The sequence below is a fragment of the Borostomias antarcticus genome, assembly GCF_949987555.1.
Source record: "Borostomias antarcticus genome assembly, chromosome: 3".
NCBI classification, from domain to species: Eukaryota; Metazoa; Chordata; class Actinopteri; order Stomiiformes; family Stomiidae; genus Borostomias; species Borostomias antarcticus.
This window is the reverse complement of record NC_140236.1, coordinates 17,447,271-17,467,860: the sequence shown is the minus strand read 5'-3', so window position 1 is coordinate 17,467,860 and position 20,590 is coordinate 17,447,271. Positions and strand designations below refer to the sequence as shown.

The 20,590-nt window shown below is 42.7% G+C and overlaps 1 protein-coding gene across 1 annotated transcript in view; it reads right to left on the bottom strand.

Annotated features, from left to right (window-relative positions):
- Positions 1-20,386, bottom strand: part of snphb (syntaphilin b) — a gene marked incomplete at both ends in the record, with an annotated part of 36,455 nt that extends 16,069 nt beyond the window's left edge. The window contains 6 exons of the mRNA XM_084436065.1: positions 432-584; positions 905-962; positions 15,672-15,933; positions 19,007-19,162; positions 19,348-19,613; positions 20,173-20,386. Coding sequence (XP_084292191.1) covers positions 432-584; positions 905-962; positions 15,672-15,933; positions 19,007-19,162; positions 19,348-19,613; positions 20,173-20,386 — 1,109 coding nt within the window. The remainder of the gene's footprint in view (positions 1-431; positions 585-904; positions 963-15,671; positions 15,934-19,006; positions 19,163-19,347; positions 19,614-20,172) is intronic.
- Positions 20,387-20,590: the final 204 nt, after the last annotated feature.

The following is a 20,590-nucleotide window of genomic DNA, read 5'->3' as shown; positions in this document are numbered from 1 at the left end:
TCCCTTGCGGTAATTTTTCAGCGTTTTGGCCAATCACAAATTAGCAAGAAAAAAGGCATTACATTGATTTAAGAGAAACGAACCTGCCCTAAGGGAAGCTATAGCCTCCCTTACATAGATATCTATGGGTCCTCCAGCTGCATGTTATAGATGTCACTGTTGGAGCTTTAGAATTTCAATAATGGGTTTTTATCCATAGGGAAAACCTGCTTTATGAACAAAACTGAGATAATATTAATTATGAATAAAAAAATTAATATATTTATATTTTAATCCCTCTCTTCTCTCCAAAAACTGAGGAGGACTGTCCTCCCCTGCCTCAATGGACGAGCCTCCACTGATACAGATACAGAACTACTACAACAACTACCCAGCATGCTCTCTGGGCGGGGGGTAGGGTGGGGGGGCACAGTAACTAAAGTGGGTCTCACGCAGGGGGCGCGGGCACCGGAACTGTCACGGGCGGCGTGGTTACAGGCGCCTTTACTGACGCCGTGGTTACCGGCACCGTGGTTACCGGCAGCCTGGATGACAGCATTTGCTGTAGGCGGCGTTTGGGTTGCAGGGCCCTCAGAGGGTTAAACCTGGGGGGAGAGAGGTGAGACAGAGGACCAGAGAGAGCTTCAGCGTCGGACCGACGCCATCTTGGCTCCAACTCCAACAGAGGTCATGCTACCCTGAGACTAAAACCATCATAACCTAATAAATCTGGCTTTCCTAAATGGATGTTCTACATTCATTATCACTTATGAATTATAAATTATCAGTTAAAAATGACAATATACTTCATAGACATGCATTGAAAGTGCTGTTGACCAGGACCTATAATGTGTGATTAACAGGTGATTAACACAGGTGATCAATGCAGAGCCCATCCAGGTCCCAGTAGGTCATGTGAGGTCACACCAGCAGGTCCTTGTGGTCCACATTCATCACAGCTAACATGAACCAGTCCTTCACCACTGGGGGAGAAGAAGGCTCTACAACACTGAAACAAATGTCACTGCAGAGATAGAGAGACAGAGAGGGAGGGACACACACACACACACACACACACACACACACACACTGTAGACCCTGAACACTGCAGGAGGAGGAAGAGAGAGTAGACCCTGAACAGTGCAGGAGGAGGAAGAGAGAGTAGACCCTGAACCCTGCAGGAGGAGGAAGAGGAGTAGACCTTGAACACTGCAGGAGGAGGAAGAGAGAGGGGTAGACCCTGAATACTGCAGGAGGAAGAGAGAGGAGTAGACCCTGAACACTGGAGGAGGAAGAGAGAAGAGTAGACCCTGAGCACTGCAGGAGGAGGAAGAGAGAAGAGTAGACCCTGAGCACTGCAAGAGGAGGAAGAGGAGTAGACCCTGAACAGTGCAGGAGGAGGAAGAGAGAGTAGACCCTGAACACTGTAGGAGGAGGAAGAGGAGTAGACCCTGAACAATGCAGGAGGGGGAAGAGATAGTAGACCCTGAACACTGCAGGAGGAGGAAGAGAGAGTAGACCCTGAACCCTGCAGGAGGAGGAAGAGGAGTAGACCCTGAACACTGCAGGAGGAGGAAGAGAGAGGAGTAGACCTTGAACACTGCAGGAGGAGGAAGAGAGAGGGGTAGACCCTGAACACTGCAGGAGGAAGAGAGAGGAGTAGACCCTGAACACTGGAGGAGGAAGAGAGAAGAGTAGACCCTGAGCACTGCAGGAGGAGGAAGAGGAGTAGACCCTGAACAGTGCAGGAGGAGGAAGAGAGAGTAGACCCTGAACACTGCAGGAGGAGGAAGAGGAGTAGACCCTTAACAGTGCAGGAGGGGGAAGAGAGAGTAGACCCTGAACACTGCAGGAGGAGGAAGAGGAGTAGACCCTGAACAGTGCAGGAGGAGGAAGAGAGAGTAGACCCTGAACCCTGCAGGAGGAGGAAGAGGAGTAGACCCTGAACACTGCAGGAGGAGGAAGAGAGAGGAGTAGACCTTGAACACTGCAGGAGGAGGAAGAGAGATGAGTAGACCCTGAACACTGCAGGAGGAGGAAGAGAGAAGAGTAGACCCTGAGCACTGCAGGAGGAGGAAGAGAGATGAGTAGACCCTGAACACTGCAGGAGGAGGAAGAGAGAAGAGTAGACCCTGAGCACTGCAGGAAGAGGAAGAGAGAGGAGAAGACCCTGAACACTGCAGGAGGAAGAGAGAGGAGTAGACCCTGAATACTGCAGGAGGAGAAAGGGAGAAGAGTAGACCCTGAGCACTGCAGGAGGAGGAAGAGAGAGGAGTAGACCCTGAACACTGCAGGAGGAAGAGAGAGGAGTAGACCCTGAACACTGAATAGAGGAGGAAGAGAGAGGAGTAGACCCTGAACACTGCATAGAGGAGGAAGAGAGAGGAGTAGACCCTGAACACTGCAGGAGGAGAGAGAGGCGTAGGGATGGAGATGTGATGCTGTATGGGCAGCTGGATGGTGGAATCGAAATGTTCACTAGAGGAGGAAGACAGGAGGAGAACAGGTAGATGCCGAAAGGAGGGGTGGAGGAAGACGAGTGAAGTAGAGAAAGAGAAGAGCAGAAGAGGAGGAGGAGAGGAGGAAGGGAATGAAAGAGAGAACTCTCAAAGTTGAGGATGAAAGGGTGACAGAGGCAGAGGAGAGAGAGGGAGGAAGAAAGGAATGACAGAGGAAAAATGCGAGGCTCTGATTAGTTACCTGCGTGAGCCCGACGCAGACCTCCGATTGGCCGGGGCAGGGGACGACATCTTTCCTTCCTCTTCTCCGTTTCTCCGTCTCTCTCTGCAGTTTCAGCCCCTCAGCAACACCGAGCCTGAAAACAAACACATTAACTGTCAGTGTTCACTACAAACACACAGACACACACACACACAATAGGCTCTAGATCGTGCTGACCAACACAGATCTGATCTGAGACGGCAAGGCCGGGCGACCAATCATCTCTCATTGGTCTGGGTGGAGCGACCAATCATCTCTCATTGGTCTGGGCGGAGCGACCAATCATCTCTCATTGGTCTGGGCGGAGCGACCAATCATCTCTCATTGGTCTGGGCGGAGCAACCACTGATGTGTTTGTGCTTCAGCAGCAGATAGTGGAGCAGGACTGTGATGAACCAGCGCTACACCCAGACAGACAGCTAGACAGACAGCCAACCCACCAGCCAGCCAGGCCTGACAGCTACAGTAGACTAGCCAGTCAGACATGTAGCGTGTTCTAGGGTTAGAGTTATGACTATGACCAGTATAATGTTGATTATACCGCGGTTATCACAAATATGAAGGAAAATGGATTTGAGGGGTTAAATCAAACTCGTATGGGGCACCACTCTGTTATGTACAGAGAAACAGATAACCTTTATCAATAGTCTAATTTATTCATCAATCTCATTCGGTAGGCGTTGTCCTTGACTCAATCAAGTGACTTAAGTCAATGTGATGGCGCTTGGACGTGGTCAAAAGTTAATGTTTATTGAAATTATACTAATCAATTAGAAAGTACATTTCCTGGAGAAAATGTGAGGTGGGCTAGTAGCTGAAGATGGTTGTAACAACTACTGCCAATAATATCATAACTACTAACTAAAACACTATTGCTATTTCTATTATGAAGTGAGAAGAAAGAAAGAAAGAAAGAAAGAAGGATGGATGGATGGAAGAAAGAAAGAAAGAAAGAAAGAAAGAAAGAAAGAAAGAAAGAAAGAAAGAAAGAAAGAAAGAAAGAAAGGAGGATGGATGGATGGATGAAAGAAAGAAAGAAAGAAAGAAAGGAGGATGGATGGATGAAAGAAAGAAAGAAAGAAAGAAAGAAAGAAGGATGGATGAAAGAAAGAAAGAGAAAGAAAGAAGGATGGATGGATGAAAGAAAGGAAGATGGATGGATGGATGAAAGAAAGATGGAAGAAAGAAATAAAGAAAGATGGAAGAAAGAAAGAAATAAAGAAAGAAAGGGATGGATGGATGGATGAATGAAAGAAGGGATGGATGGATAAAAAAAAGAAAGGGATGGATGGATGAAAGAAAGAAGGATGGATGAAAGAGAAAGAAAGGATGGATGGATGAAAGAAAGAAAGAAGGAAAGAAGGATGGATGGATGGATGAAAGAAAGAAGGAAGGATGGAAGGAAGGATGAAAGAAAGGATGGATGGATGGATGGATGGATGAAAGAAAGGATGGATGGATGAATGAATGAATGAAAGAAAGAAAGGATGGATGGATGGATGGATGGATGAAAGAAAGAAAGGAAGGATGGAAGGATGGAAGGAAGGAAAGAAGGAAGGATAGAAGGAAGGAAGGATGGAAGGAAAGAAGGAAGGAAGGAAGGAAGGAAGGAAGGAAGGAAAGAAAGAAGGAAGGAAGCAAGGATGGAAGGATGGATGGAAGGAAGAAAGGAAGGATGGATGGAAGGAAGGATGGAAAGAAGGAAGGATGGATGGAAGGAAGGAAGGAAGGATGGAAGGAAGGAAGGAAGGAAAAGAAGGAAGGATGGAAGGAAGGAAGGAAGGAAGGAAAGGAAGGAAGGAAAGATGGAAGGAAGGAAGGAAGGAAGGAAGGAATGCTACCACAGTAGTCATAAAAGGTTGCCTGTACAGAGAGCCTGCACGTGTCCCCAAATTCAAATCCCAACTGACACTGTGAGCATCCTCTCATTCACTTCAATGCAAAGGCATGTTGGCTTCAGACAGCTCTATCTCAAAAAGTATAAAGGTCAAAGCCTAGATATTGACACCGTAGGAATCCTGAGAAAATGCTGAACATTTTAGGCTATGGTATGTCCGTGTAGCTTAAAAACTGTAGGCATGGCGACGAGTTAGAAAAAGGGTAAAAATGCAAAATTAGCAGCTCAAAAGGTAGAGTGTGGGCCCATACGTTTCAATGGAGAGCGCAGTTGCCGAACAAATTGTCATACAGCGAAAACTATAAGCAGGCCCGGCCGTCCCATAACGCGCATAACGCGCTGCGCGTGGGGCCTCCCACCGCTAGGGGGCCTCCGAGACCCGCTGCCACCACCCCCCCCCCGTTGCCGCTTTGGTGTACCTGTTATCTGAAACGGCCAACATCAGAACAGCAGCAATGTTGTCCAAAAGAACATGGCAATCGGGAGCAGAGAAGCGAGAAAAAAAAGGAAAAATGAAGCCGAAAGGCGAGACAAAGACAAAGGTATGTTTATAGGAATATTTATTTGCCTGATAATACTGAATGTTCATGTTGTTGAACATATTGACTCGAGCTTGCAAGCGAGCTAGCTAACTCAGAAGCAAGGAACTCAGTAGCTACATTAACAATTACAATTAGCACTAGGCAAACAAACGTCAAACTGGTTTTATTATTCATATTCCGTTCACTCGTACGTTGAGGCTGTTCGCTATTATTAGCTTTGTTGACATGTTACATTCCATGCAAAATGGTATGTTTTGGTAGCCCTGCTGCAGCAGCTAACGTTACCCAGCCAGCTGTAGCAGCTAACGTCATTAGCCTAGCCAGCTAGACCGCGGCGCTCATAGATGGAGAGAAACGGTCTGATTGCCTGCGGGAAGCGGCTGCATTCCACAGCTTGCTTCTGCAATACTTTTCTAGCAGGCCTACGTAACTTTCACTTTCATTCTTAGGCTTGCTGTGTGTGTGTGTGTGTATATGTGTGCACGCGCGTGCGTCCACACACGCACCCTTAAAGGATTAACATGGTAATTTTCAGTTTGAACGTGCTATTTGCACAATAGGACATTGAAGAAACACAATAAAAACATTAAATATATCCGTTTTGTCGTTTTTGAGAAACTGGAAGCGTAACTTTTTCAGTCCAAATTGACTCGGGGTAAAAATACTCCGAATTCGTGACGTTTTTACCTTTGTTGACGTCACCCTAAAGTTTGAAAATCCCGCCTCCACTCCCCTGCACCGCCTCCAACAGAAATCTGTCTGCCTCCCGCACCTGCTGTCTTTGCGCCTTTTCACCATCTATCCAACATGGTAAGGCAGCTCTGAACCCTTTCTCATCTTGAGAATAATTGAATAGTTGTAGTCTCTTAATTTTATATAATTTGTACGTTTTATAGGCCTAATTGTATTTGTGGTTGTCATACATATTGGGAAGTTTTCACCATGATCTCCGTGTCTGAGTAGCCAACCTAGCTAATGTTAGATAAACGAACCATAACGTTAGCTGTAATTGGCAACAGTTTTTAAAAAGCTGTCTGATCCAGCTAGCTATTTGTCTTTATCCAGCATGTTGACGTTAGCTAGCCTAATGTTTGGAATGTCAGCTAGCTGTGTTAATTATCCTAGCATGCTAACGTTAGCTCTCAATGCATTTGCTTTTGGTAACGTTAGCCCTCCAGTGCAATGGCAGAAACACAGCACACCATACTGTACTCTTCCCTGGCAGAAACAGCGCACCATACTGTACTCTTCCCTGGCATAAAATCTACTTGCACCAGGTGCAAACTGTGCTGTAAGGTTTCCGAAGCGATAGCCTACCATAACTGTTGTGAGCGTGCTTTGTTGTATAGGCCAATACAATAGGCAACGTTACGAAGTCAAAGTTGGATATAAGTCAGTTTGTCTCCACAAGAATCTCCCGATTATCTCTCGCTCAAACTTAATTCGATATAATGTAGACTTACTGATAAATAGCCTATTGTTGTAATTTATGCTGTTTTGCATATGCAAAATAACGATGCTATTACTAATCGCTTTTATAATTTGCCCCCTTTTCTTGTAGCCAGATCACTACATTTCCAATACTGGGACTCGGGAGGTCCAGGTCCCGCGCTTCAGGGCTCTGGAGGTGTGCAGGTCCTGGAGGGCAGGTTGCAGCCAATGTCACCTAATGATATTATAAATGTTACAACACCGCCCTGTTTTATGAGAAAGTAGCCTATGTCTTAATTTAATGTCATGTTGTATGCGCAACAATTACCTCGGAAAATAAAGACGTAGTCCTACCCGTGCGGGTTTTTGTCATTTATTTATTCTCACATTGAGATCTTAACTTGATCAAACACACCTGCTGTGTACTGAATCGTTTGTCCTAAGGTCTTGTATTGCAGCGTTGTGATGCGCATATAGAGGCTACTGTGCTAAAATTATGACTACATTTCAGGGTGGGTGGAGGTGAAGATATTAAGTCAAGTTATGTTCCTTTCATAATTTACAACTCCAAATAATTGTAATTCTGCAAAACATTCTGAAAGTTGTGTAAGGCTTATCATCACTGTGGCATCTGCTCCACATAATGTTGATCATCCCAGCACCTCGATCCGACCCAACTTCAGGAAGCATTGCGCATTTTGGGATTAAACAGCTCCAGTAGCGATATTCTATTATAACCAGAGGGCATTACAATAACATTCAAAACGAGATCTATTGACTGCATGACTGGTTAGTCCCTAGCCCTCTGTCTCCAAACTCATCGATTATGTTGAATCGCTGCGCTACGCATGCAGTCTGCAACATATTAGTAGGATCAGTAGGCTAGCCTATATGTAGGCTACATCCCCAGCCCCTTTCTGCAAAATGTATTGTGTTGCCTTTGTATGTGAAATGAGCTATAATGATTTAATTGATCTGACCAATAATCAGTTATTGCAGTGGTATTCCGCTCGATTCCTTACATCACCACAACTGACAGATGTTGAACCCAGAACAGTAACGTTTCAGTGTTCAACTGGCTTTGTTGGACACCTACTAAGATAAATAACGTTAGACTGGTGAACAATGCGGATGTTATGTCGTTTTCACAGCGCAAATGATCTGTCTTCTGGCAAGACCCACAATTGCAATTATTTGACTAAATAGGTACTGTTCGTAGCTGGCTGAAAGCTATAACGTTAGTCTAATAGCCCAAGCCTCCAAGCTTGCGTGGCCGGCTGCAGGGTGCTTTTTCCTCTGTGTCGTGGGGGAGACGTGTCGTCGTTATACTTTTATCGTACTTTTCCCAAATAGGCCTAATGCAAATTCGAGGATACGGCCTGTTAGGTAGCGTGTATCTTTATAATGTTTGGGGGTTAATATAATATTAAGGACTTTGTAAATGCCCCTGGTTAGCAGCTAGAAAAATGGCTATTGATCTGGCTGTTGTGCGATCTAGCTCGTGTTGTCTAGCTCGGAGCGGTGGTAGCTATGGTAACGGGGCACACGTCTGTCAATCATAATGATTCCAGTTGGTCATTTGCTCAGAGAACTGTCAATCAGTTGTAATGAATCACGCCCAGTTTTGAGTGAGTGAACTTTTTGAGTGGCAGATTCAGACCTATAAAAACATATTTTAAAATAATTTTTATGGATGAATTCTGAAATAGTTAAACACATTTGTTTTGTTGTTGCCTAAAGATATCTGGAAAGTGTTATATTGAATTACCATGTTAATCCTTTAAGTAGGGGTAACATATACATTATCGACAATCTGTTTGCTCCCATATTCCCGCTTTAGGTTAGACTATCTTCAAAAGATGGCAAAACGATTCTCTGCGCAGAGGGAGGAGGAGGAGGGGGAAATGTTAGAAGATGGAATTCTGTCCACCCTGCAGCAAGGCAGTGTGCGGAAAATCCATAGCCACTGTCATGAATATCTCTGCGAATAAGTGCGTTTGAACGCACGTTCTATTTGCCTGGCTACTAGAAATGCCATAGCCCATAGCCAACGTTAGTAGTAGGCCAATGGCGCCACCCTGTGGAAAAGTCAGATAGGTCACATTCACTCCAAGCCTGAATAGATGAATACATAAAAATAAAATAAAAATTATACTCTCTTAAATCTTTAGGCCCCTGAAGCCTTTAGCAAGTGCAAAACCTCTGATTGGTCAAGGTGATTGCATTGCACCAGTTACAGGTTGTGGTATTGGTTTGCATATCTAAAACATATAATGTAAATATGACCCTTAGTCTGTAAAGTAAGCTGTCTATAATGTCTATTTAATATTTATAGAAATGTACTCATTTTACTCTTTGTGTGTGTCATTCCACAGGTGCAATGCTAAAATATATTACCAAAACACCAGGGCCTTCTTCAGCCAGTGAAGATCCAGCCGAAGAGGCTTCAAACCAATTACCCACAGACAGTGAGGAGGGTCCAGGTGAGAGGGTGCCATGCCAAGCATCCTCAGACAGTGAGGAGGATCCAGGTGTGGGGACATCACACCAAACACACTCAGCTAGTGAAGACCCAGATGAGAGGGTGCCATCACACCAGCCACAATCAAGACACATCCCTATTCTCTCATATGGGAAACCTCTTGATCCTGTTGATTGGCCACCTGTTTTAACAGATTCTATGAGAACAGATTTAGTTAACAGTGGACCATTTCAAAGTTTTCCTTCCCCAAAAATCCAGACGGGAGAGGTTTCCATGACAGTTTAACGTACAGGAAGCTGGAGAATGGAGAAAACATACGTAGAAGCTGGCTTATGTACTCCATTAAAGGCAATGCAGTGTATTGCTTTTGTTGCAAATTATTTTGTCAGAAGGACTACAGATTGACTAAAGGTGGACATTCTGACTGGTCAAACATAAATGCAGATCTCAGAACACACGATGGTAGTGCAGACCACAGAAAGTGTATGATCATGTGGAAAGAACTCGAAATGCGCTTGAAACAAGGCAAGACTATTGATCACATTGAGATGTCCATCATGGAGGCTGAGAAAAAGCGTTGGTGGGACATTCTCACACGACTGATAGCCATCATTCAGTCTCTTGCTCTACGCAACCTCGGTCTCAGGGGCTCAACCGACACCATATACAAACCAGACAACGGCAACTTTTTGAAATAAGTTGAGCTTCTTGTCAAATTCGACCCAGTAATGGAGAACCATTTAGCCCAGATTAAAGATGGCAAGACTCATGCTCACTATCTGGGTAAAAATATACAAAATGAGCTGATCAAACTGACAAGTGACAAATTGCTGCAGACCATTGTATCACTTATTAAAGAGGCAAAGTACTATTCAATCATTCTGGATTGCACCCCTGATATCAGCCACCAGGAACAGATGTCCATAATAATCCATATTGTGACATTTGAGCAGAAACCAGAGGTCAAGGAACACTTCCTAGGCTTTGTGGTTGTGGAGGAAACGACAGGGCTCAATTTGTCAAATGTCATTTTGGACAGACTGGAGGGGCTAACCATTCCTTTTGATGACTGTCGAGGGCAGTCATATGACAATGGGGCCAACATGAAGGGAGAAAATAAGGTGTGCAGGCAAGACTACTGGAGAAGAACCCCCATGCTGTGTTTGTCCCGTGTGGAGCACACACTGAACCTAGTCATCGCCGATGCAGCAAAATCATCCACGGATGCAGTTGGCTATTTTGGACATGTCCAAAAGCTTTTCACTTACTTTTCGTCATCCACTCAACGATGGACAGTTCTCAAAACACACATCAATCTCTCTTAAATCATGGAGTGAGAGTAGATAGGAAAGCAGACTCCAAAGTGTTATGGCTGTGAGACACCAGGCTGCTGAGATCCGGGAGGCCTTACTGGAAGTGAGGGAAAGCTGCAGGGATCCAGTTGCCAAGGTGGAGGCACAAGCCCTAGCTGAGGAAGTTGGATCCTACCGCTTTCTGATCTGCACCGTGGTCTGGTGTGACATTCTCACCAACATTACCAGATAAACAAGCTCCTGCAGTCCACTTCAATGCAACTGGATATTGCAGTGGACCTCATTTCAAAGGCCAAAACATCTCTTACAGCCTACAGAGATACAGGGTTTGCAGGGGCTTTGAGAACTGCCAAGGAGATGGGTGAGCAGATGAATGTAGAGCCTCTTCTTAAACAGAAAAGGCTCAGAAACACAGAGGCATTTTTCTTACGAAGCCCCTGACAAGTCAGTAAGTGATGCACTGAAGAACCTGGAAAACAACTTCTTTAACAAGCAGCTGAAAGAAGTGTATCCTAACCTCTGGGTTGCTCTCAGGATTGGCATCAGCCGAATGGAGTTTTTCAAAGCTAAAGCTAATCAAGACCTACCTGCGGTCAACAATGGCACAGGACCGTTTGAGTGGACTTTCCATCCTGAGCATCAATCGGGAGCTGGGCCAGCATCTCTCCTATGATGACATTATTGATGACTTTGCCACAAAGAAAAGCAGAAGGCAAAGGTTTTGAAGGCATGTACATAACCTAACATGATCTCTCGCAATATTACTGTATAGCTCTTTAGAAAACGGATTTAAGTAGCCTATTCGATTTTAAATGAATATCAAATAGGTCCTTGGGGCCCCCAACTTCATTCTGTGCTTGGGGCCCCCAAAAAGCTGGAGCCGGCACTGACTATAAGTCACACGGCTTAGATACTTACATTGTACGAATCAGCACAGTTGTGTGAACATTTTGTTGTATAATATGTGTGTGAGCTTTCAAAACTGTAGGAGTGCCAGCAGTTTACAAAATGTGTGAATATTTTCAAAGCAACTGCTGCCATCACTCTAAAAACATAAAGTTTCTGAACATTCCGAAAGCAGTTTCAAGCTGTTTCATTGGGACAAAAAATAGTTTTAAAAGTCAAATTACTAAAAAACTATAAAAAATATAAAAAATCTGAATGGACCCCTGAAACAGCTAAACATCATGAACATTTTAAAGTTTGAATTAAGTTTCTAGCAAGGTTCAAAAAAGTGCGGAGAACTAGAATAATAATAATAACTAGAAAGTACATTTCCTGGAGAAAATGTGAGGTGGGCTAGCTGCTGCAGCTGTATGTAACAGCTACTGCTAGAACTACTATGGACCAGGCAATCTCCATGCACCCACCGGCGAAGACAGGCGTGGACAGTGGCATGGTGGTGAGACTCCGCCCCCTCAGGTCAGAGCTGGTCGAGGACAGTGTACCCCTCTCCGGACCACCTACCCGCCCGCACCGGTGAAGAGCATGTGTCTCTAGCCCAATCAGGGGCTGAGTTGTGGGGCCCGTGGCGTAGATAGTGGCGTGGTGGTGAGACTCCGCCCCCTCAGGTCAGAGCTGGTCGAGGACAGTGTACCCCTCTCCGGACCACCTACCCGCCCGCACCGGTGAAGACCATGTGTCTCTAGCCCAATCAGGGGCTGAGTTGTGGGGCCCGTGGCGTAGATAGTGGCGTGGTGGTGAGACTCCGCCCCCTCAGGTCAGAGCTGGTCGAGGACAGTGTACCCCTCTCCGGGCCACCTACCCGTCCGCACCGGTGAAGACCATGTGTCTCTAGCCCACTCAGGGGCTGAGTTGTGGGGCCGTGGCATGGATAGAGGCATGGGGGTGAGACTCCGCCCCCTTGGGTCAGAGCCGGTCGTGGACAGTGAAGGCCATGCCGGGCTACCCACCTGCCTTCACCAGTGAAGATTGTGTGTCTCTAGCCACCTCAGAGGCTGTGTTGTGAGGTCCGTGGCGTGGTAGTGGCGTGATGGCGAGACTCCGCCCCCCCGGGTCAGAGCAGGTCGCGGGCAGTGCAGTGACGTCCAGGTAAATATATTAATATGAGTTTGCAGCCTGAAAAAGAGTGTCATTCTGAATATTTCTTTCAATATAAGGAAGGAAGGAAAGAAAGAAAGATGGATGAATGTCAGCTGCAACTAATAACTAATATGATTATTTGTTGGAAACCTAAGTTATAAATCATTTGTAAGCTATTAGTAGATAATTTGCTCATCATGAACAAACCATGAATATATATTTGTTAATGATTATCCATAGTTTATAACTGATTAGTATATAATAAGAAAAATGTACTACTTCATCGTTCATATGATCAGTAGATCTTTTTTTTTTTTTTACACAAGATCAACCTTATTTGTAAATTATTAGTGAAATATTCAAAGATGTTATCTAATGTGTAGTAACATTTGTAGATGCGTAAAAAAAACTCACAATAACATCTTTTTTTTTTCATGTTTAACAAATGCTTTATAAAACATTCTTAAAAGATCTATAGATCATTGTCAGATGTTATTGTGGGCCCTAATCTAAAGTGAAGACTATTCATAATTCAGAAATGTCAGTTAATGTTTATAAATTATTTGTGGACTTTTTACTCACCTGTTATGAGCGATCTGGCTTTTATGAAGACACAAAGCACTTACTAGACTTCTCTTATCATGTTTAACAAATGATTTGCTAGACATTTAGTAAAAATCTATAAATCATTTGCAGATGCAATTGTGTGCCCCAATCTAAAGTGAAGACTATTCATTATTTACAAATGTTTGTTAATGTTTATAAACTATTTGTATACTTTTTTCTCAACCTGTTATGAACGATCCGACTTTTATAAATAGACACAAAATTCCTAGACTTCCCTTATCATGTTTAACAAATGATTTGTTAGACATCCATTAAAAATCTATAAATCATTTGCAGATGCTATTGTGTGCCCTAATCTAAAGTGAAGATTATTCATTATAAACAAATGTCTAATAATGTTTGCTAACTATTTGTTAACTTTTTCCTCACGTTATAAATGTCGTAGACAGTTTTGGTATCCATCCTTCTTTCTGACATCAGTGAGAGAATAGGGAGTACTGTATGATGTATACATTTTATTAACAAGACCCAATAATGTTAAAAAAAAAAATCAGACATTTCTCACACTGACATGGTTTCTCAACTGCACTGAAAAAAAAGTGCATTGGATTTACTTGATTTTAATGTGGACATCGGTCCCACATGATCTGAATGTGTGAAACCAAAACATCTCATTCACATTAAGACTGCTTAAAAGAATCACGTTCACTCTACACATTATTAGTCAGTTACTGTAACATAAATACATTGCGTAATTATGAATTAATCATTATTTGTGAAACCAAAATATCTCATTCACATTAAGACTGCTTAAAAGAATTATGTTGACTCTACACATTATTAATCAGTTACTGTTATATCAATTTATTGTGTAATATTAAATAATTTCCTCTTGTCCAGTGTACCTAATTTCCAACTGTAACTTTAACTTGATTTAATAGTAATGTTATTCAAATGTATCAAGTTACTTTAAATCAATTTAATTATGTCTCTGGTACCCAAGTTAGGTCTGTAAATCCAACTTGATTTGTTCAAATAAAAATTCTATAGAAATGTATTTAATGTGAACAAATGCAAAACCATAGATCAATTGAAAAAAGGAGGATCCGAAGTTCTGAAAAAATATATATATTTATTTTGACAGCCATTTACATTAACTCATAAAACAGTGATCTCTGGTAGTTCCATCACACCAATGCAGTAAGGGGAAAAACGGTAGTACAATAACGGTAGTACAGTAACATTACTTTTAACCCAGGTCACAATAATAAGAAAAAAGTGCTAAGTAAGGCACTACACATTTTACCAGCCTAATAATTTGTATATGAGAGAGAGAGAGAGAGAGAGAGAGGGAGAGGGAGGGAGAGAGAGGGAGGGAGAGGGGGGATAGAGAGAGAGTGAGGGGGGGGAGAGGGAGAGGGGGGGGGGGAGAGAGAGGGGGGGGAGAGGGAGAGGGGGGGGGAGAGAGAGATGGGGGGGAGAAGGAGAGGGGGGAGAGAGAGAGAGGAAGGGGGGGAGAGGGGGAGAGAGAGAGAGAGAGAGAGAGAGAGAGAGGGAGGGAGAGAGAGGGAGAGGGGGGGAGAGAGAGATGAGAAAGAGGGAGAGGGGGAGAGAGAGAGAGAGAGAGGGGGGGGGGTGCAGGCACTGACTCACTGAAAGAGTCTTTTTTTTAGAGCAAGCGCTTCATTTCAAAGTTCCCCTCATATACATGTACAAAATAAAATAGCCTACTTTCAAGGTACGGGTGATCTGGGTTAAAATGTGTAGTGCCATAGTCATAATAAAGCAAAAAGGCGCAAATTGACAAATACAAAATAGGAAATAAACAGGTTTCAACGTCATTAACATAAAAATGTAGGATGATCCTTGGCTTTTCTCCATTCAGGAAACATTTTTTTCAAAAGAGAACCATCTTGAGGAATTGTACTGATATGACACACCAGAATATGCCCTCCTGGCTTTTGATGGCCCTAAACAACTTCATCAATGCTATCCATTCAACTCAGCAGCTGCTGTAAAGACTTCAATACTTCATACTGGAAACTGCCTTTGTTTTTGACATCAAGAATGTAAAGAATTTGAAACAAGGCACTACATTTTAACTCGGGTCACAATCGTAAAAAAATATAAATAAATAAAGTGCAAATGGCCTAATAAATGAGGAACTGGTACCCAAAACAGTACATTAACTGCATTAACAGGAGCAAACAAAACTGCTACTGTATAAATGTTGTTTTTAATGTTGTAAATTGAGTGTATTGTGTTTTCCTGTGCGCAGTGTGTTGAGCCCCATAGCGGCTCCCAGTCACTGATCAATCTTTTGTAACACAGATAGTTCCTGGACACGCATCTACCAAAGGGCTGTTAACCTGCAACGGCACTATAATGTTGAAATGTAGGCCTACATTTGTTGTACTTGTGTCAAAATGTACCAGTGTCAATGAAAGTAAGGTGTCAATGGAACACTACACAAGGCTTAATTAACCTTAATGAATCGATAAACATAACGGCACGACAAGTTAAAAAAAAAAAATATATATATATATATTTGGACAAAGCGATTAGTTAGGTACATGGCCCTAGAAACTACCAGACCAGCTGAGACCGAGAGAAACCAAGTTGTGCGTTGAGGTTGTGTGCAGGCACTCACTGAAAGAGCCTATTTTTTAGAGCAAGTGCTTTGTTTGAAAGTTTACCTCCATCCAGTTCCATGAAAATCTTCTGGATTACCTCAAAGGTGTAGCGGAGGTCAGCAGGATAACTGAGGTTCAGGGCATACATCAGCCCAAAGAGCAGAGCAGTAGCTAATGCTACATTGTTCAGATCTTGCAACACCTTGCTGCCTTCAAGGACAATTCCGATGTCCTCTGGTCCTTCACTTGAAGCATGTCCTTTCACAATGTAAACCCCTAGAGTGGTGTCTTCAATGGCCTCGTTGATGGCGTTTTCATCCATGCCCTGTACAAAGACAAAGGTACAGACAAACAAGTGCCAAGCACATTAGACCACAATGCTTTGGTGCCCTCTATAAGGCACTTGCATAGCATCCCCACGTCCTATAAATTAATTACTTACAGACGTCCTGTAAATGACTATGTGAGTGACATCGGTGGCCTAGAGACCACAGCTAAGCAAATAAAAGTAGGTAAATAAGACCTACAAAGAGGGTAGGGTAGGGGTGGGTCCAAGATCTATAAAAAAATAATGAATATGAAACTGGGCAGGCAGAGTGACAGTATAGAGCAGGTAAGCTGACAGTTCAAATCAATTCAAGTCACCCAAGTAGAACAAGAGAAGAGAGAAGGATAAGAGGAAAAATGTGAGCACCGATTTATGTACATTCCACATATTCCTGCACAAGGTTTTCTGGATCTTCACCCATGTAGATGCACAGTCCCTTCAGGATACACTCTCGTCTGACATCGACACCATCACTCTGAAAGGACTTCTTTTTTTTATAAGCATCTTAATTCCCTTTTGTTTTAGCTTTATGCTTTATTTTATAGTCAACTTCTGATGGCCATGGTCAGATTGGTACGCATTTCTCTGAGAAAATAACACCAATTAAAGCTGCTTCGCAGCGATGAGGCGGGGCCAGGCAATTTCCGACAAGTTTAGGAGCAATAAGCGAGAGAATAGGACAACAAGAAAGTTGACATTCCAATGTTCATTTTGTACATTCGTATCGTAAAACATTTGTAAAACATTTTGATGCGTTGTAAGCTCGATTTTGATAATTCAACAATCTGGTCAATGAGTTTGTGAATTACAGTCTGAAGATCCAGTGTAGCAAGTTTGGTGTTAATTGATTGAAAAATGTGGGATGAGATATGTTTATTAATTTTTACAGGTTTTGTTTGCTTTTCTTCATAATTGAACATTAACTTCAGCAGCTGTGTACTCAGTCAGTTGCCAATCAATCGATTTAGTCATTGTAATCCTCGGCGGGGGTTGGGTAGGGTTGCCAACAGCGATGTCTCCGATTCGTGGAGCTTGTGTTGGATTATGGGTAACGTAGTTTTCTCTGTATGAAGTGTTGGTTTCAGAGGACAGAATTAAACATATTTTTAAAAAATCAATTTTTGAGATAAAATTCTCAAAAAAAATCATACTACATCTTGGATATGTGGCTAATGTTGTCACTTTTTATGAGGACAATCAGACATTGATTTGGCGAGAATTAATAGGAACTATATACAGAACTGTTAACAGTAAAACTTTTTGATGTGCTGTGGGCTCAATTTTTCATATTTCAAAAATCTGTGAGGATCGTTTGGTGAGGACAGTCTGAAGATACAGTAGATCAATTTTGGTGTCAATTGAACTAAAAATGTGGGAGGAGATAGGTTTGATAGGTTTTACAGTTTATGAAGAAATCAGAGTGATGGACTTCAAAATTCCTGCAAGGTCAAAGCATATGAAAGTTTTGTCTCACTTGGGCCTACATTCACGTGGTGGTTTTACAGTGATAGCACCTATGGCTGATTTGTTATGATTTTTTTAAGTTTTAAACTTTAGACTGTTGCTGTAGCGCCACCTTCAGGTTTATTGACCTACAATGCAGGTTGAGGACTTTGGGTATACTACTGGAGCTATGTGCAAATCTTGGTGATTTTTTGTCCACGGGAAGTTAGACTTCAGTGGAAGATGGGAGAATAATAATAATAATCAAGATTCCTGCAAGGTCAGAGTGTATGAAAGTTTTGTCTCACTTGGGCCTACATTCACGTGGTGGTTTTACTGTGATGGCACCTATGGCTGATTTGTTATGATTTTTTAAAGTTTTAAACTTTAGACTTTTGCTGTAGCGCCACCTTCAGCTTTATTGACCTACAATGCAGGTTGAGGACTTTGGGTTTAGTACTGGAGCTATGTGCACATTTTTGTGATTTTTTGTCCACAGGAAGTTAGACTTCAGTGGAAGATGGAGAATAATAATAATAAGTAAAACATTTTAATGCATTGTAAGCTCAATTTTGATAATTCAATAATCTGGTCAATGAGTTTGTGAATGACAGTTTGAAGATCCAGTGTAGCAACTTTAGTATTAATTGATTGAAAAATGTGGGTTAGAGGTTTTGTTAGCTTTTTTTTTTCATAATTGAACATTAACTTCAGCAGCTGTGTACTCAGTCAGTTGCCAATCAATCAATTTAGTCATTGTAATCCTCGGCGGGGGTTGGGTAGGGTTGCCAACAGCGATGTCTCAGATTCGTGGAGCTTGCGTTGGATTGTGGGTAATGTAGTTTACTCTGTATGAAGTGTTGGTTTCAGAGGACAGAATTAAACATATTTTTAAAAATTCAATTTTTGAGATAAAATTCTGAAAAAAATCATACTACATCTTGGATATGTGGCCAATGTTGTCACTCTTTATGAGGATGATCAGACATTGATTTGGCGAGAATTAATAGGAACTATACAGAACTGTTAACAGTAAAACTTTTTGAAGTACTGTGGGCTCTATTTTTCATATTTCAAAAATCTGTGAGGATCGTTTGGTAAGGACAGTCTGAAGATACAGTAGATCGATTTTGGTGTCAATTGAACAAAAAATGTGGGAGGAGATAGGTTTGATAGGTTTTACAGTTTATGAAGAAATCAGAGTGATGGACTTCAAAATTCCTGCAAGGTCAAAGCGTATGAAGGTTTTGTCTCACTTGGGACTACATTCACATGGTGGTTTTACAGTGATAGCACCTATGGCTGATTTGTTATGATTTTTTTAAAGTTTTAAACTTTAGACTGTTGCTGTAGCGCCACCTTCAGGTTTATTGACCTTCAATGCAGGTTGAGGACTTTGGGTATAGGACTGGAGCTTTGTGCAAATTTTGGCGATTTTTTGTCCATGGGAAGTTAGACTTCAGTGGAAGATGGAGAATAATAATAATAATAATATAGGCAAATACAATAGGGTTCCGGCAGCTACGCTGCCTGGCCCCTAATGATTCATAAGATGGTATAGGCCTTGCTATGAGCTCCAAATCATGTAGGGGATTCGACAGGAAAGAAACAAAGATGGACCACTTACGTCAGCCATTGGTGCCATGTTTCTTTTGAGCTTTTCCCCTAGCTGCCCTCCTTTCTTTTGGAACAGCCCGCTCAGGTTGTCAGAGTGGACATCCAGCTTAGACAGGAACTTGGACTGTAGTGGGATGGTGGTGATTCTCTTGAATTCAGCATTGATCTGAAAACAGGTAAAAGCACCAAAGGAATCAGGTCTGATGGTAACATCAGATAGAAAACATCAGACATGGGCAGTCTAGGGGGGAGAAAGCACACACCAATTGTATACAAATCAGACACCAGTGTAGGCATTACTTTTATCAACAGCAAATCCAAGACAAAAAAACAGCATGAGATGAGCCTTACCTCACTGACATCAAACAGAGCAGGCCACCTTGCCCTGAAATCCACCACCAGTGGTGCATCACGAACAACCTCATGTCTTCTGTGTGCAAAGGTCTTTTCCATTTTGAGCTTCACATCATCTTTGTTGTTCTTCTTCTTTACATCCAGGAGTAGAGCTTTCTGCATGGCCTCCAGACTCTCCTCGGTTTCTTCTGATGGGTAGGTCGGGCAATAGTTCACCTCTGCTCTCTTTGCTTTTTTGTCTCCAAAGGCTGCACTGTGCTTCCCTGCAGGTTTGTTTTTTAGTGAGTTCACGGTCACCGCCGGGCAACCCAGCTTTCTCAGTTGTGTGCGGTAGTTGGATAGTTTATATTTTAAACTCGACTTCCAGCCACCGTATCCAGTGCAGGATCCCTTCTCAGTTAAACACGGATGTTTCTTAACAAGACTCTGCGCTGGGCTGTTCCATTTCCTTATCACTGACATATACTTTATACTGTACTATTTCCTGCACTAAACCATCAAGGATGGCAGACTTCAACTTGGGATCTGGAATATGTGCAGTGCTATTTTGAATATAAGCTAAACCTGCCTGCTGAAGTTTTAATTCAGCATCGTAAGAGAACTTGGGAACATGAAAAACGGCAGGCCAACAGGACCTTGAGCTCGTAGACTCGCTCGATGACAGTATATCTGTATCCACAGATCCATCTGACAGGAAGGAAGACTCATGTACATCGGAAGAACCGGACACTTCGGATGGTAGGACTGAATAGAGAATAATTGTCTCCTCATCGTCATGAGGCATGGTGGTGGGTCTCGACATATCAATTACTTTAAGAGTACCTTTGTCTTCCACTTCAGAAAGTGAGGTGAGGTTAAGGAACTCATCTCCTAACACAGAATCCTTAAATTGAAGTTTAAAAGTGTCCTGTAGCCCACACTGGTTCTTCACTTCAACTATAAGGTCATCAAGGGATGCAGGGAGTCCATGGGAGAGAGTCAACCTCTGAGCGCTGCCATCAGTCAAGATGATCTTAAGGATCATAGGGGTCCCCATCTTCAAAGCTGTTTACTCTGCAGACACACAAAAAAAATCGACATTACACATCCATTCCCCCCCCTAGGGATTAATAAAGTATCAATCAATCATACATTTCAGATTTCCATCCTTTAAAGCTGACGCAAGGAGTTTTTGACTGGTTATGATGTCTGATGTTAATACAGATGCACCTATGCTAGCAAACACTGACATGTGGACAGT